This window comes from Oncorhynchus mykiss, chromosome 3 (assembly GCF_057628025.1).
Source record: "Oncorhynchus mykiss isolate SJ-2025 chromosome 3, ASM5762802v1, whole genome shotgun sequence".
Taxonomy (NCBI): Eukaryota; Metazoa; Chordata; class Actinopteri; order Salmoniformes; family Salmonidae; genus Oncorhynchus; species Oncorhynchus mykiss.
In genome coordinates this window covers 31,746,065-31,758,528 of record NC_143024.1, presented here as the reverse complement: position 1 = coordinate 31,758,528, position 12,464 = coordinate 31,746,065, and the positions used below count along the sequence as shown (strand labels likewise).

The window sequence follows — 12,464 nt, the reverse complement described above, 5'->3', positions numbered from 1 at the left end:
GTGGCAGTAAGCTGTTGTTTTCAGTCGAGGCCTAGGAAGCAGTTACTGTGGCAGTAAGATGTTGTCTTCAGTCAAGGCCTAGGAAGCAGTTACTGTGGCAGTAAGCAGTTGTCTTCAGTCAAGGCCTAGGAAGCAGTTACTGTGGCAGTAAGCTGTTGTCTTCAGTCGAGGCCTAGGAAGCAGTTACTGTGGCAGTAAGCTGTTGTCTTCAGTCGAGGCCTAGGAAGCAGTTACTGTGGCAGTAAGCTGTTGTCTTCAGTCGAGGCCTAGGAAGCAGTTACTGTGGCAGTAAGCTGTTGTCTTCAGTCGAGGCCTAGGAAGCAGTTACTGTGGCAGTAAGCTGTTGTCTTCAGTCGAGGCCTAGGAAGCAGTTACTGTGGCAGTAAGCTGTTGTCTTCAGTCGAGGCCTAGGAAGCAGTTACTGTGGCAGTAAGATGTTGTCTTCAGTCGAGGCCTAGGAAGCAGTTACTGTGGCAGTAAGCTGTTGTCTTCAGTCGAGGCCTAGGAAGCAGTTACTGTGGCAGTAAGCTGTTGTCTTCAGTCGAGGCCTAGGAAGCAGTTACTGTGGCAGTAAGCTGTTGTCTTCAGTCGAGGCCTAGGAAGCAGTTACTGTGGCAGTAAGCTGTTGTCTTCAGTCGAGGCCTAGAAAGCAGTTACTGTGGAAGTAAGCTGTTGTCTTCAGTCAAGGCCTAGGAAGCAGTTACTGTGGCAGTAAGCTGTTGTCTTCAGTCGAGGCCTAGGAAGCAGTTACTGTGGCAGTAAGCTGTTGTCTTCAGTCGAGGCCTAGGAAGCAGTTACTGTGGCAGTAAGCTGTTGTCTTCAGTCAAGGCCTAGGAAGCAGTTACTGTGGCAGTAAGCTGTTGTCTTCAGTCGAGGCCTAGGAAGCAGTTACTGTGGCAGTAAGCTGTTGTCTTCAGTCGAGGCCTAGGAAGCAGTTACTGTGGCAGTAAGCTGTTGTCTTCAGTCGAGGCCTAGGAAGCAGTTACTGTGGCAGTAAGCTGTTGTCTTCAGTCGAGGCCTAGGAAGCAGTTACTGTGGCAGTAAGCTGTTGTCTTCAGTCAAGGCCTAGGAAGCAGTTACTGTGGCAGTAAGCTGTTGTCTTCAGTCGAGGCCTAGGAAGCAGTTACTGTGGCAGTAAGCTGTTGTCTTCAGTCGAGGCCTAGGAAGCAGTTACTGTGGCAGTAAGCTGTTGTCTTCAGTCGAGGCCTAGGAAGCAGTTACTGTGGCAGTAAGCTGTTGTCTTCAGTCGAGGCCTAGGAAGCAGTTACTGTGGCAGTAAGCTATTGCTAGTTTGTCCTAGGAGATGAACATTGGGGTTGTTATTTAACCTGAAATGCATATGGTCCTTTTTTTGCTGGATCTTTGTAAAGTTTTGACCAGGAGTCATACAAAATCGTGTGTTTATATACTTCGATGATTAATCCACAGATAAAAGGGGAAGCCTAGTTAGTTTTTAGTTAGTTATCGTTGATTAACTCTACTCTTTCATCTTTCAAGCATGTATGCTTTGTATGCTTGTGAAAACCAATGAGAAGATTGCTGCGCGTATTTTAGCATGCTGCAACACAGGCACTCGTTGATGTGCATGGATAAAATGAGAGAATAACATGGACACGTTCATTTATATTGTAACACTTGCGCACAAAACTCGTCCGGTCTGCTTTCCCTGTTAGTCCACAGCAGAAGGACTCATTTTTCAGTCTATAGGATATTAATCCAGGCATTGAATGTGTTCAGTAGAACCATAGAATGTGTTCAGTAGAACGGTGTCCAGAGGAGATAGTACAGGTGTGAAAAGCGATCGGCCGGGTGAACCACAGCGTTGACAGCCAATGTTCAGAGTTCTCCCCAGTGTTTATGCTAGTTGTTCGGTAGATAGGCTAGTTGTTTTCTTTATAGCAAGGCAAGTTGTTTTCTTTATAGCTTTGTTCTGCCTCAGATGTAGGCCTAAACAGCGAGTAGCAGAGAACTCACGATTACAGGGCTTCCCACAGAAACACATGCTCCCAGAGAACACTGTGTCTTCTTGGACAAAAACAATTAAAAGAATAATAAATCACTACAAATAAGTGTGGGAGATCCATAATGCCAGTACTGATTGGAGCACTCACAGCATGCTGCGGGAACAGAATGTACTGTGGTGGACTTCTGTGTTTGGCTTGCTAGGATGCTCTCACACGCACGCACGCATGCACGCACACACACACACACACACCCACCAACCCACCCACCCACCAAGACCTCTTTTGATACTGCAGAAAAAGCTGTAGCTGTTATAATGCCTCAGTGAGAGAGGTAATATGATTTATAAAATGTTTTTGTTGTGAAATTGAAGAGGCTCGAACATTCTTTCATAATTTTGAACACCGGTTTTCATGGTCGACCCTCGGTAGGAGGGAGCCCACTTCAATAAATAAACTCTACACAATCTTAGTTAGGCCGCGTAATAATAACCCTACAAACTCAAACCGGTTTTTAATACGAACTAAATCAACTCACTGAGAAAAAGCAGCAGCAGTATAGTGGTGGCCCTCTCCAGTCTCGTCCTCCTGACTCCAAACTAATCCCAGTGCAAAGTGTCTGGACATGGTCGACACCACCAGACTAGACAGGGCTAAAGGTCCAGCTACCAGAGCGTGACTGATCCCACCCGCCCAGCCCCGACTGACTCCCACCCCCCAAATGGCTGAAGCCAGTGACATTCTTACTGGGATGGGGCCAACCATGTATGCCAGTCCCAGCGAGCCCAGGGTTCAGCTCCAGTGAGCCCCACCCAAATCTGCATGCTGGTATCATGCTCCGAAAGGTTTTAATAGGACTAGGACAACGTTTTGTTGGCTTCCACAGGATAATTCTTCTCAGCCAAGTCTTCCAACAGTATTACTACTCTATATTAACATGGGGTTGGAAACGAATACCTGCTCAATTCAGACACTCCGAGAAGAAGCTATTGACCTAACCACTATATGTTGGGTTTATAGCGGTAGATAAAGAACAACTACAACACTTTGTTTTAGTGATGCTATCTCAAAACATGGCCACCTACATTCTACACCATAGAAATAATTCAGATTTTTCTATGATCTACTCTGCCACAAACTCAAACGTAGGCTAGGGTTAGTGCGTGGAGAGGGGTCATAGTAAAGTTGGGGTCAGGGTTATAAAAAGGGGCAGATATAAGGCAAATATGGGACCAGGACTAAGGTAGGTTCCAAGATAAGGTCAGGGTTAAGGGTTAAGAACAGGGACAGTGGTATGGTTCAGGCTGAGGTTAGGGGTTTGAACAAGGTCAAGACAAGATGAATGTTAGGGTTGCGGTGTTGAAAGGGGAGTGCCTGACACAATAATCACACATGGGTCCTTCATGGGGCGTTGCTAAGAAGAAGCGGTTCGGTTTAAAAAATAACTGTTGTGTTGTGTGCGATAAAAACGATTGATTTGCTGACAGTCCTCGTCAAGGCTAGTCTGTTAGAATAGAATGTTCTTAAACACCCTAAGAGCAATTTGAGTTCCTTATTAGCCTACATAATTAAGTAAAAAGATCAAGAGTTCAATTTGGACTTTCCACACTGTGCTGTCTCTTTGAAGACACACAGAGTGAGAGAACGAGAATGAGAGTAGGCGTGGCCTATTATTTGTTTCCACAGCAATGGGTGGATATAGAATAGCCTAACAGCTGTTAAGTACATACAGTAGGCTACTGTACGTCATTCCTGCATTGCCATCGTCCGGCACTAACACACCCAGTACACCCACTACAATATAAAATAAACACAGCCTCTTTCCACATGCAGGGCTACCTCACTGAACAAGTCGGGGCCTATTCATGTTTAGGCCTAGGTTCTATTTGGTAGGCATATTCATAATACTCAACACTGGTTCACTTTCCTCAATAACTGATGTTGTGGTTTTGCATAGCGCATTACTAACAGTCATGAGGCATTTCCTAAATGTTTAGCGCTCTAAAAAAGCAGCATAATCCTCACACTAAGGATCATTTAAATGCTACTTCACATTCCAGAAAAGGTCACCATTTCTCCCACCTTGAACTTCCATTGGTCATTCTATTACGTTCAAAAGTCACATTGTTTAACTCTCCTGAATAAAAACAATAAGTGGTCCAATTGTCATAGAGTTATATTTCATTGCATGCTAACCTAAATACAAGTGCATGGATCTATTGTGGATTAGAGGCTAGGGTGAAATGGCCTACTCTACTGCTAGATGACATCAAACTCCTAGTCTAGTAGCCTAATTCAGTAGGATACTTAGCCCTGCAACATCATGGTAAAGTCAAATACCAATTTAAATAGCAGATTTTATTGCTGTATGTTTATGTAGATAAGCCTACGGTTTCCTCTGGGGTTTCTGGTAGAGAGAGAGAGAGGCTTTGAAACACTGACCTTCTTTTACAAGTCAGGGCACATTTGTCATGTAACCCACTACATGCCTAAAAATGCATCCTGATTCAACAAACGCAGCTCAACCCAAACATTTCCTGTCGGTCAGTGTCTCAAAAATAAAGTAAAAGAACCAGATTTTTGAATCTCCCTATTTACTTCCAAGAAAAACCAGAACAAGAAAGCTTGACTTCCAGGAACAGGAAACCATATGCTCCTGCCAGAAAAATCCCCACTTCATTCACTCTGAAAACACCTATAAAACTCAAGGCGAAAAATGTACTGCTCTGCAAAGACCGATGTGTTTCAGGGAATAAGATCAACTTTAATGGCTACAGCAGCGTGAAGCCAGAGCCAGTGTCCCAAATGGCATGATATTCACTACGTAGTGCACTTATTTTGACCAGAGCCCTATGGGCCCTGGTCAAAAGTAGTGCACTACATGGGGGATGGGATGCCATTCGGGACACAAACAGAGTCAACATAGCTGCCGACCAAATGATAAACCTAGAGCTAACCTACATATATATTTCTCTCTGCAGAACTTGGACTCATGCTTATATGATCAATGTTAAAATGTGCTGCTGCACATTGCCAAACTTGTATTTAACCTGTCATTTCCATTAAGATTTTCCTTCTAATCCTATTCTAGGCAGTTCAATTTTTTTAATTGTTTAAAACTGCAGTATGTCACTTTTTGGGCGACCTGACCGAATTCACATAGAAATGGAGTTATAGATCTATCATCCTCATTGAAAGCAAGTCTTGAACAGCTGGTGTACAAATATATTTCACAGCAGTTTAGATGGTACAATGATTCTCTACACTATACTTGCTTGTTTTGTCACATAAACTGAAATTAGGCAAACTATTACCATTTTGGTAACACTTTACCTGACACCCAGTGTCAGAACACGTTATGACACGGTCATAACTGACATAACTTGTCATAACCTGTCTTAATATGGTCATAATATGGGGCGGCAGGGTAGCCTAGTAGTTAGAGCGTTGGACTAGTAACTTAAAGGTTGCAAGTTCGAATCCCCCAGCTGACAAGGTACAAATCTGTCATTCTGCCCCTGAACAAGGCAGTTAACCCACTGTTCCTAGGCCGTCATTGAAAATAAGAATTTGTTCTTAACTGACTTGCCTAGTTAAATAAAGAAAAAAAGAACACTGTCATGACATATATTATGTTATTTTATGGCTGGTTATGACACCTACATAAAAGTGTCAAAACCCACCTTGATTCAAATTAGTTTTTCCCTTTCAAGAAGCATTATGGCCATCCTGGGTCAACTGGACTAAGAAAATACACTTTATGACACTGTCAAGAAGCATTATGAACATCATAATAATGCCGTACATGCCCGTATATCAGTCAAAAAGAGGGTGTCTTGTCCTGCTCCTGAAATCTGCTGCTGCATTCATTCCAGTCATCAGCAACACAGCATTGGTGTAGGTGCATGTCTGACATCAATATGTGCACAATTACAATCACTTAATTTGAATTGTCAATTTTAAAAAAAAATATATATATATATATATATATATATATATAGCATGAACATAATGTTGACATGTAAGTTATGGTGTAATGGAATGTTTTGCCGTGTGTGGTAGGTTTTGACACACTGTATGTAGGTGTCATAACAGGCCAAAAAATAACACAATATATGTCACAACAGGTCTAAATATGTGTCATGACAGTGTTATGACCATATTATAACAAGTTATGTCAGCTGTTATGACATGGTTATGACCGTGTTATGATGCTGGGTGTCAAGTAAAGTGGTACCCTTTGTAGCAACCAGGAAATGGCGGAGCAATTTTTGCATAGTGCATCTTTAAATGTCACTTATTTTCTTCAGAGTTTAGGCCTGCACGGAATCCTATTTACATTTTACAGTCAGTATAAACTGAAACAGTAAGCCATCTTGACAAATGGAAACTACTTTAGCAAGTAGGCCAACCTCTGTTTCCAAGGAATATGCCTAGTCTATTCAGTACACTAAAACATTAAACTAACCACAATACTATTTAACACAGACTCCTGAGCTCAATACGAAGTCCACAGCTGTGTAGCAGCCATAGTCCGATGGTTCATTATTACATATTTACGAACCTCATTGCATTGGCTGTTTTCGAGTAGCGGACATATGTTACAATAGTCAGAGCGGCTCTGTGGCTTTGAACTCTAACATGATTAACGGTGTGAAGCACCCTCAAAGCGGCTCATGCACAGGAGATGGTCTGAGTTTAGATTCCTGGAAGGCTGGATTGGGCTGTGATGGACCTATGATCTTGTTTCTACTATCATATTAAGCCCCTCAACCTGTAAAAGCATTTCCCCTTTTGAGAGACCAGGTTGGACTGTTTACTAGGACAGCGGTTACAGGCGGACAAGAGCAGAGAGATCACCTTGGAGAACGTATGACCAACAGACAGATAGTTTCAACATTGTTGCACTTGACTTGTTGTAAAAATGAGCTAGTATCTAGCAAGGCAGCCTGGCTACAATAATAGTAAGCTGTGGAATGTATCCCCTCATATATAGGATCTTCTCAGGTAACATTATGAATGTTTTTGAGGATGTATTGAAGTCAAGTGTATTTTGCTTGTGTAACAGAGTTGGTTATGTTTCCACTTGACACTGCAGAAATATGTATTCAATGTTTATGTATTCCCATTGGTTGGTTGAATTTACATATCGATAGGTACTATACCATTGGTTATGCTTTCAGAGAGCGGGAGATCACGAACGTAAATTCTTCCCAGTCTGATATTGACAGGCAATTGGTAGGTCATGTCCTGAAATACTTTATTCTATTTCCAATGTGTACGAGTTCATTACGTACATGTCTTGATGTATAAATGTGTACGGTGCCTGTTAGATATTGGGGGCGTCCTGGGATGTGCTTTTGTATGTGTTTGCTGTAAGAGCGAGTTAGCTAGCGTGCTCTAATTGTAACGGTACTATCCATGCTAACAGACAAATCACAACTCTACAAGCATTAACATACAATTGTCCTGCACATCTAATGTGCTTCCTTGTGTCTATTGTCAGGTACTTATATTTATTGTTTTTTTGTTTTGTTATTATGATGTTTGATTACAAAATACCCCGTCTGATATTGACATGCAAGCGAGGAATCACAAATCTACAGCCATCTAATGTGGTTCCTTGTGTCTATGGTCAGAATAAACACCAATCAACGGGGATCGCTGGCTGGACAGTCCTTCTTTTAAAAAAAACTTCCCCGGTGAAAAATGACTGGCACCGCCAGTGAACCTTCACGTAATTGTCTCACTGGCTTTGCCGCTGGTGGCAAAACCCAGTCACCCCTCTGGGGATCAATAAAGTTAACTCGACAGACACTGTGACCCAAAGACGTATTAGAAGCAAACCAAGAGCGAGAACGCAATCCATGTGTCCATGAACTGTTAAAGATCCTAACCCTACACGGTGGCCTACATCAATTACAGTGGGGTCCCAAATTATTGGCACCCTTGATAAAGATGATCAAATAAAATAATAGAAAATAAATCATTTAAATACTGAGCTACATTGTATGTTCCATAAAATGGGGACATTTTATTATTTTATACTAATTCAATTGCTCAGAGAAAGAGATTTTGTTTAACAAGTCATCAATTATGGGGGCACCCCTAAAGATTCTTACAAATAAAGTAGTCAAACGTGTTGTATTTGGTCCCATATTCCTGGCACGCAATGACTACGTCAAGCTGTGATCTTTGACCTTCTGTAACTTTATCACTCATCATTATTCACAATTCATTCAGGATGATCCGTAATCATGGTAGCATCCACATTAATGTAGAAGTGTTTAGAAACATTTTCTATTCTTATTTGCAATAAAAGTGCCTCCAAAATAAAACAATACATTATTTACCATGAATTTCTATTGGGCACAAAATGATCTGAAACACAACCAAAATAAACTGCAAATGTATCCAACAACTTTGTAGAGTCACAAGCTTGATGTAGTCATGTCTACTTTATTTAGAATAATCTTTAGGGGTGTCAAAATTATTATTTGTTAACAAAATCTTCTTATTTGAGCAATCGTATTAGTATAAAATAATATAATTTCCCCCTACAATATAGTTTAGTATTTTAATTATTTATTTTTAACAGTCATTTTTGGTCATCTTTATCAAGGGTGTCAATCATTTCAGACCACACCGTATGTACTGCACTATTATATACTGTACCATCTTTGATGACAGAAGTCTATCGATCCATCACTGACTGACCCAACATGGAAACATGATGCGACCCTCCAGATCTACCAAACAAAGAAAAACCAGACTTCTGTTCATTAGGGCACGCAACGTTAAAACGCTTTAAAACTTTTTGCAACAGAAAATTAAACGTTTGTGTCCAGACCCTCAATGTTTCTGACCATTTTCTTCTGTTTGGTGACTAATGAACATGAATATACAATTCTCCTTCACTGGAATCCCAGACCATAAGCACAAACTCATTACAGGACTACAAACACCTGACCTTCACACAGTGTTTAATTGAAAGTAGAGCTGGGACGATAAACCGGAAATGATCCATCTCTTCTGCTGATATCGTTCATTACTGTAAGTAGCCTATACTACTATACTACTAAATGTGAAGTTTGAAATGAAATACGTTTCCTAATATGGGTGATTTTTAATGGGACAATATCCATCAAACTAGTAGTAGTTTAAAGGATAAAAAAAATATATATATAGTTCTATTTATCGTTATTGCATCAATTCATGCAATTTATTGCGATATGGATTTTGGTCCAGCTCTAATTGAAAGTACAAAAACTGAGACAATTCCATCCATATAAAATCCAGTTCAATAGTCCAACCTTGGAGTGCTGTGGCAAACCTCCAGTCAGTTCACCCAGCTCTCTCTCGCTCTCTCTCCAACACCGCCTTGGAGCTGAGCCCAGAATCCCACAACATTTACTAGTTATATAACCCCAGGATAAAGAAGCTGTTTCTGCCCATTATTTACCAATTAAAAAACTGACAGTGTGAATGAGCCCGTCGAGGAAGAGATCAGATGCATAGGATAGCTACTTCTAGGAACTGTTAAGCTAGTTGAGATACTTTGTGTTTAGCTGCATGACTAAACGAGTGTGTCTTATACTGGAAAAGTGGACATAGCCTATTCATATTCTATTCTTTAGCCTTAACCACAATGAAAGCCCAAGGGAGAGGGTGGGTGGTGGATGACAAGCTAAAATCCCCACAGCACAGGCTTCCAAAATAGCCCTTCAGGGCTGGATGGGTTGAACTCTCCTCTACAGGGCGGGTGATCAGGCTGATTGATAGTCTATTTCCCACTGGACTGGGGTTGAACTGCTGCACGTGGAAACAGACAATGTAAAAACAAAAAGGTTAAAACAATCCGGTTAATCCGTTGATTGAGACCACTGCTGATGGTCTTACGTCGGGTCCAGATTCTCCATGCTGAGCCATGCACCATGTGAATCACCATCGATGTATTCAGCCCAAAGGAATGTGCGTCAATGCCACTGCCATTCATTGGCACTTCTGTTTTCATTCATGCTCTGCCACTAAATCTATTGGCCATGACAGGTACATTCACAGCAAGGTTTTTTGTTACGGCTCAGCTGAGAGAGTGGGGCTCTGGTTTTTACTTCTCTCTCCCGCCTTCCCTCAGCTCTGGGGTGAGGGAGGGCTTATAGCAGGGGAACTGGGAGTGTTCAAACAGTCTTTTCCTAACCACTCCATGTATAGTTTTATATACAGGTCCATATGTTAGATGCATATAGAGCGTTTTATTATTTTTATTTTTACGTTTATGACTTGTGTAAATAAGAGTTACAAATCCCAAATGGTGCCGCTTCAGCAAACACTATAATATTACCACAGCTAATAAAGAGCTTATAAAATATGGCAGACCTGGGTTCAAATAGTATTTAAAATCCTTTTAACACTTTAGTTGTGCTTGCTTGAACTTGCCTTGTGAAAAAGTACCAATGGAATACTCACAAAAGTGAAAACCCCGCCCAACTGGCCCTGCAGCCAGGCTCAAGTAAACGCTCAATGTTACTGAAAGAAAACAAATCATATTTGAAGCTAGGTCTTATAGATGGTGTGGTTAAACTATGGTCTAAGCCAAAGGTTTTAACAGAAAACATCACAGTAGTAAATGAGAGCAATTGTAACATTCGTAATTCCTATTCCAAATGAATTGATATCTCTGGCACATGAAAACATTTGAAATCTACACATGAACACTCAAGAACAAAGACAAAGAGGTCAATGTACTGAAATACAGATGGTACACAACGTCAAGTAAAAGACATACACTATTTACCTGATAATTTGGATGGTGTAGAAAATAATCTGGACATCCGGCTACAGCCATGCTATGGAGCTATTTCTCAATCTCTGTTCTTCGGGTTTTCCCATTCACTTTTGATAGATGGTGCAAGAACCTGTAAAAGAAGACAGGAGAGATTAATGAAACTACACACAGTAAAAAAGTTTTGGATGATCTTTTACAATTATTTTTACTGCATCAAGGATAGCATACACATACGTTTTGGGTTAACATCCTTCTTCAGTGTGTAGCTTCATGACCGACGTTAATTAAACTAAAATGCTTCAGAACAGTGGAAACTAATATAGCACAGAGCACATCTTAACCCACATAAACTCAGCAAAAAAGGAAACGTCCTCTCACTGTCGACTGCGTTTATTTTCAGCAAACTTAACATGTGTAAATATTTGCATGAGCATAACAAGATTCAGCAACTGAGACATAAACTGAACAAGTTCCACAGACATGTGACTAACAGAAATGGAATAACGTGTCCCTGAACAAAGGAGGGGGGTAAAAATCAAAAGTAACAGTCAGTATCTGGTGTGTCCACCAGCTACATTAAGGACTACCAGCTGCATTAAGTAGTGCATCTCCTCCTCATGGACTGCATCAGATGTGCCAGTTCTTGCTGTGAGATGTTACACTACTTTTCCACCAAGGCACCCTACCTGCAAGTTCCCGGACCCTGTCCCTAGCCCTCACCCTCCGATCCAACAGGTCGCAGACGTGCTCAATGGGATTGAGATACGGGCTCTTCGCTGGCCATGGCAAAACACGGACATTCCTGTCTTGCAGGAAATCACGCACAGAACGAGCAGTACAGCTGGTGGCATTGTCATGCTGGAGGGTCATGTCAGGATGAGCCTGCAGGAAGGGTACCACATGAGGGAGGAGGATGTCTTCCCTGTAACGCACAGTGTTGAGATTGCCTGCAATGACAACAAGCTCAGTCCGATGATGCTGACACACCGCCCCAGACCATGACGGACCCTCCACTTCCAAATCGATCCCGCTCCAGAGTACAGGCCTCGGTGTAACGCTCATTCCTTCGATGATAAACGCGAATCTGACCATCACCACTGGTGAGACAGAACCATGACTAGTCAGTGAAGATCACTTTTTGCCAGTCCTGTCTGGTCCAGCGACGGTGGGTTTGTGCCCATGAGTGATGTTGTTGCCGGTGATGTCTGGTGAGGACCTGCCTTACAACAAGGCCTACAAGCCCTCAGTCCAGCCTCTCTCAGACTATAATGGACAGTCTGAGCACTGATGGAGGGATTGTGCATTCCTGGTTGAACTCGGGCAGTTGTTGTTGCCCTCCTGTACCTGTCCTGCAGGTGTGATGTTCGGATGTACCGAGCCTGTGCAGGTGTTCTTACATGTGGTCTGCCACTGCGAGGACGATCAGCTGTCCGTCCTGTCTCCCTGTAGTGCTGTCTTAGGCGTCTCACAGTACAGACATTGCAATTTATTCCCCTGGCCACATCTGCAGTACTCATGCCTCCTTGCAGCACATGCCTCCTAAGACATGTTCACGCAGATGAGCAGGGACCCTGGTCATCTGTCTTTTGGTGTTTTTCAGAGTCAGTAGAAAGGCCTCTTTAGTGTCCTAAGTTAATTGCCTATCGTCTGTAAGCTGTTAGTGTCTTAACAACCGTTCCACAGGTTCATGTTCATTATTTGTTTGTGGTTCATTGAAC

General features: G+C 42.0%; 1 protein-coding gene across 5 annotated transcripts in view; it reads right to left on the bottom strand.

The window, feature by feature from the left end:
• Positions 1-12,464, bottom strand: part of LOC110512801 (growth factor receptor-bound protein 10) — an 85,765-nt gene that overhangs the window by 48,477 nt on the left and 24,824 nt on the right. For 2 of the 5 annotated variants that reach the window (XM_090228303.1, XM_090228293.1), the window contains exons 2-3: positions 10,756-10,876; positions 8,637-10,487 (exon numbers count right to left, since the gene is read on the bottom strand). In XM_090228303.1, coding sequence (XP_090084429.1) covers positions 8,637-8,639 — 3 coding nt within the window. In that variant the 5' untranslated portion in view covers positions 8,640-10,487; positions 10,756-10,876. The remainder of the gene's footprint in view (positions 1-8,636; positions 10,488-10,755; positions 10,877-12,464) is intronic. The other 3 variants (XM_021592972.3, XM_021592974.3, XM_090228308.1) reach the window with 2 other exon arrangements.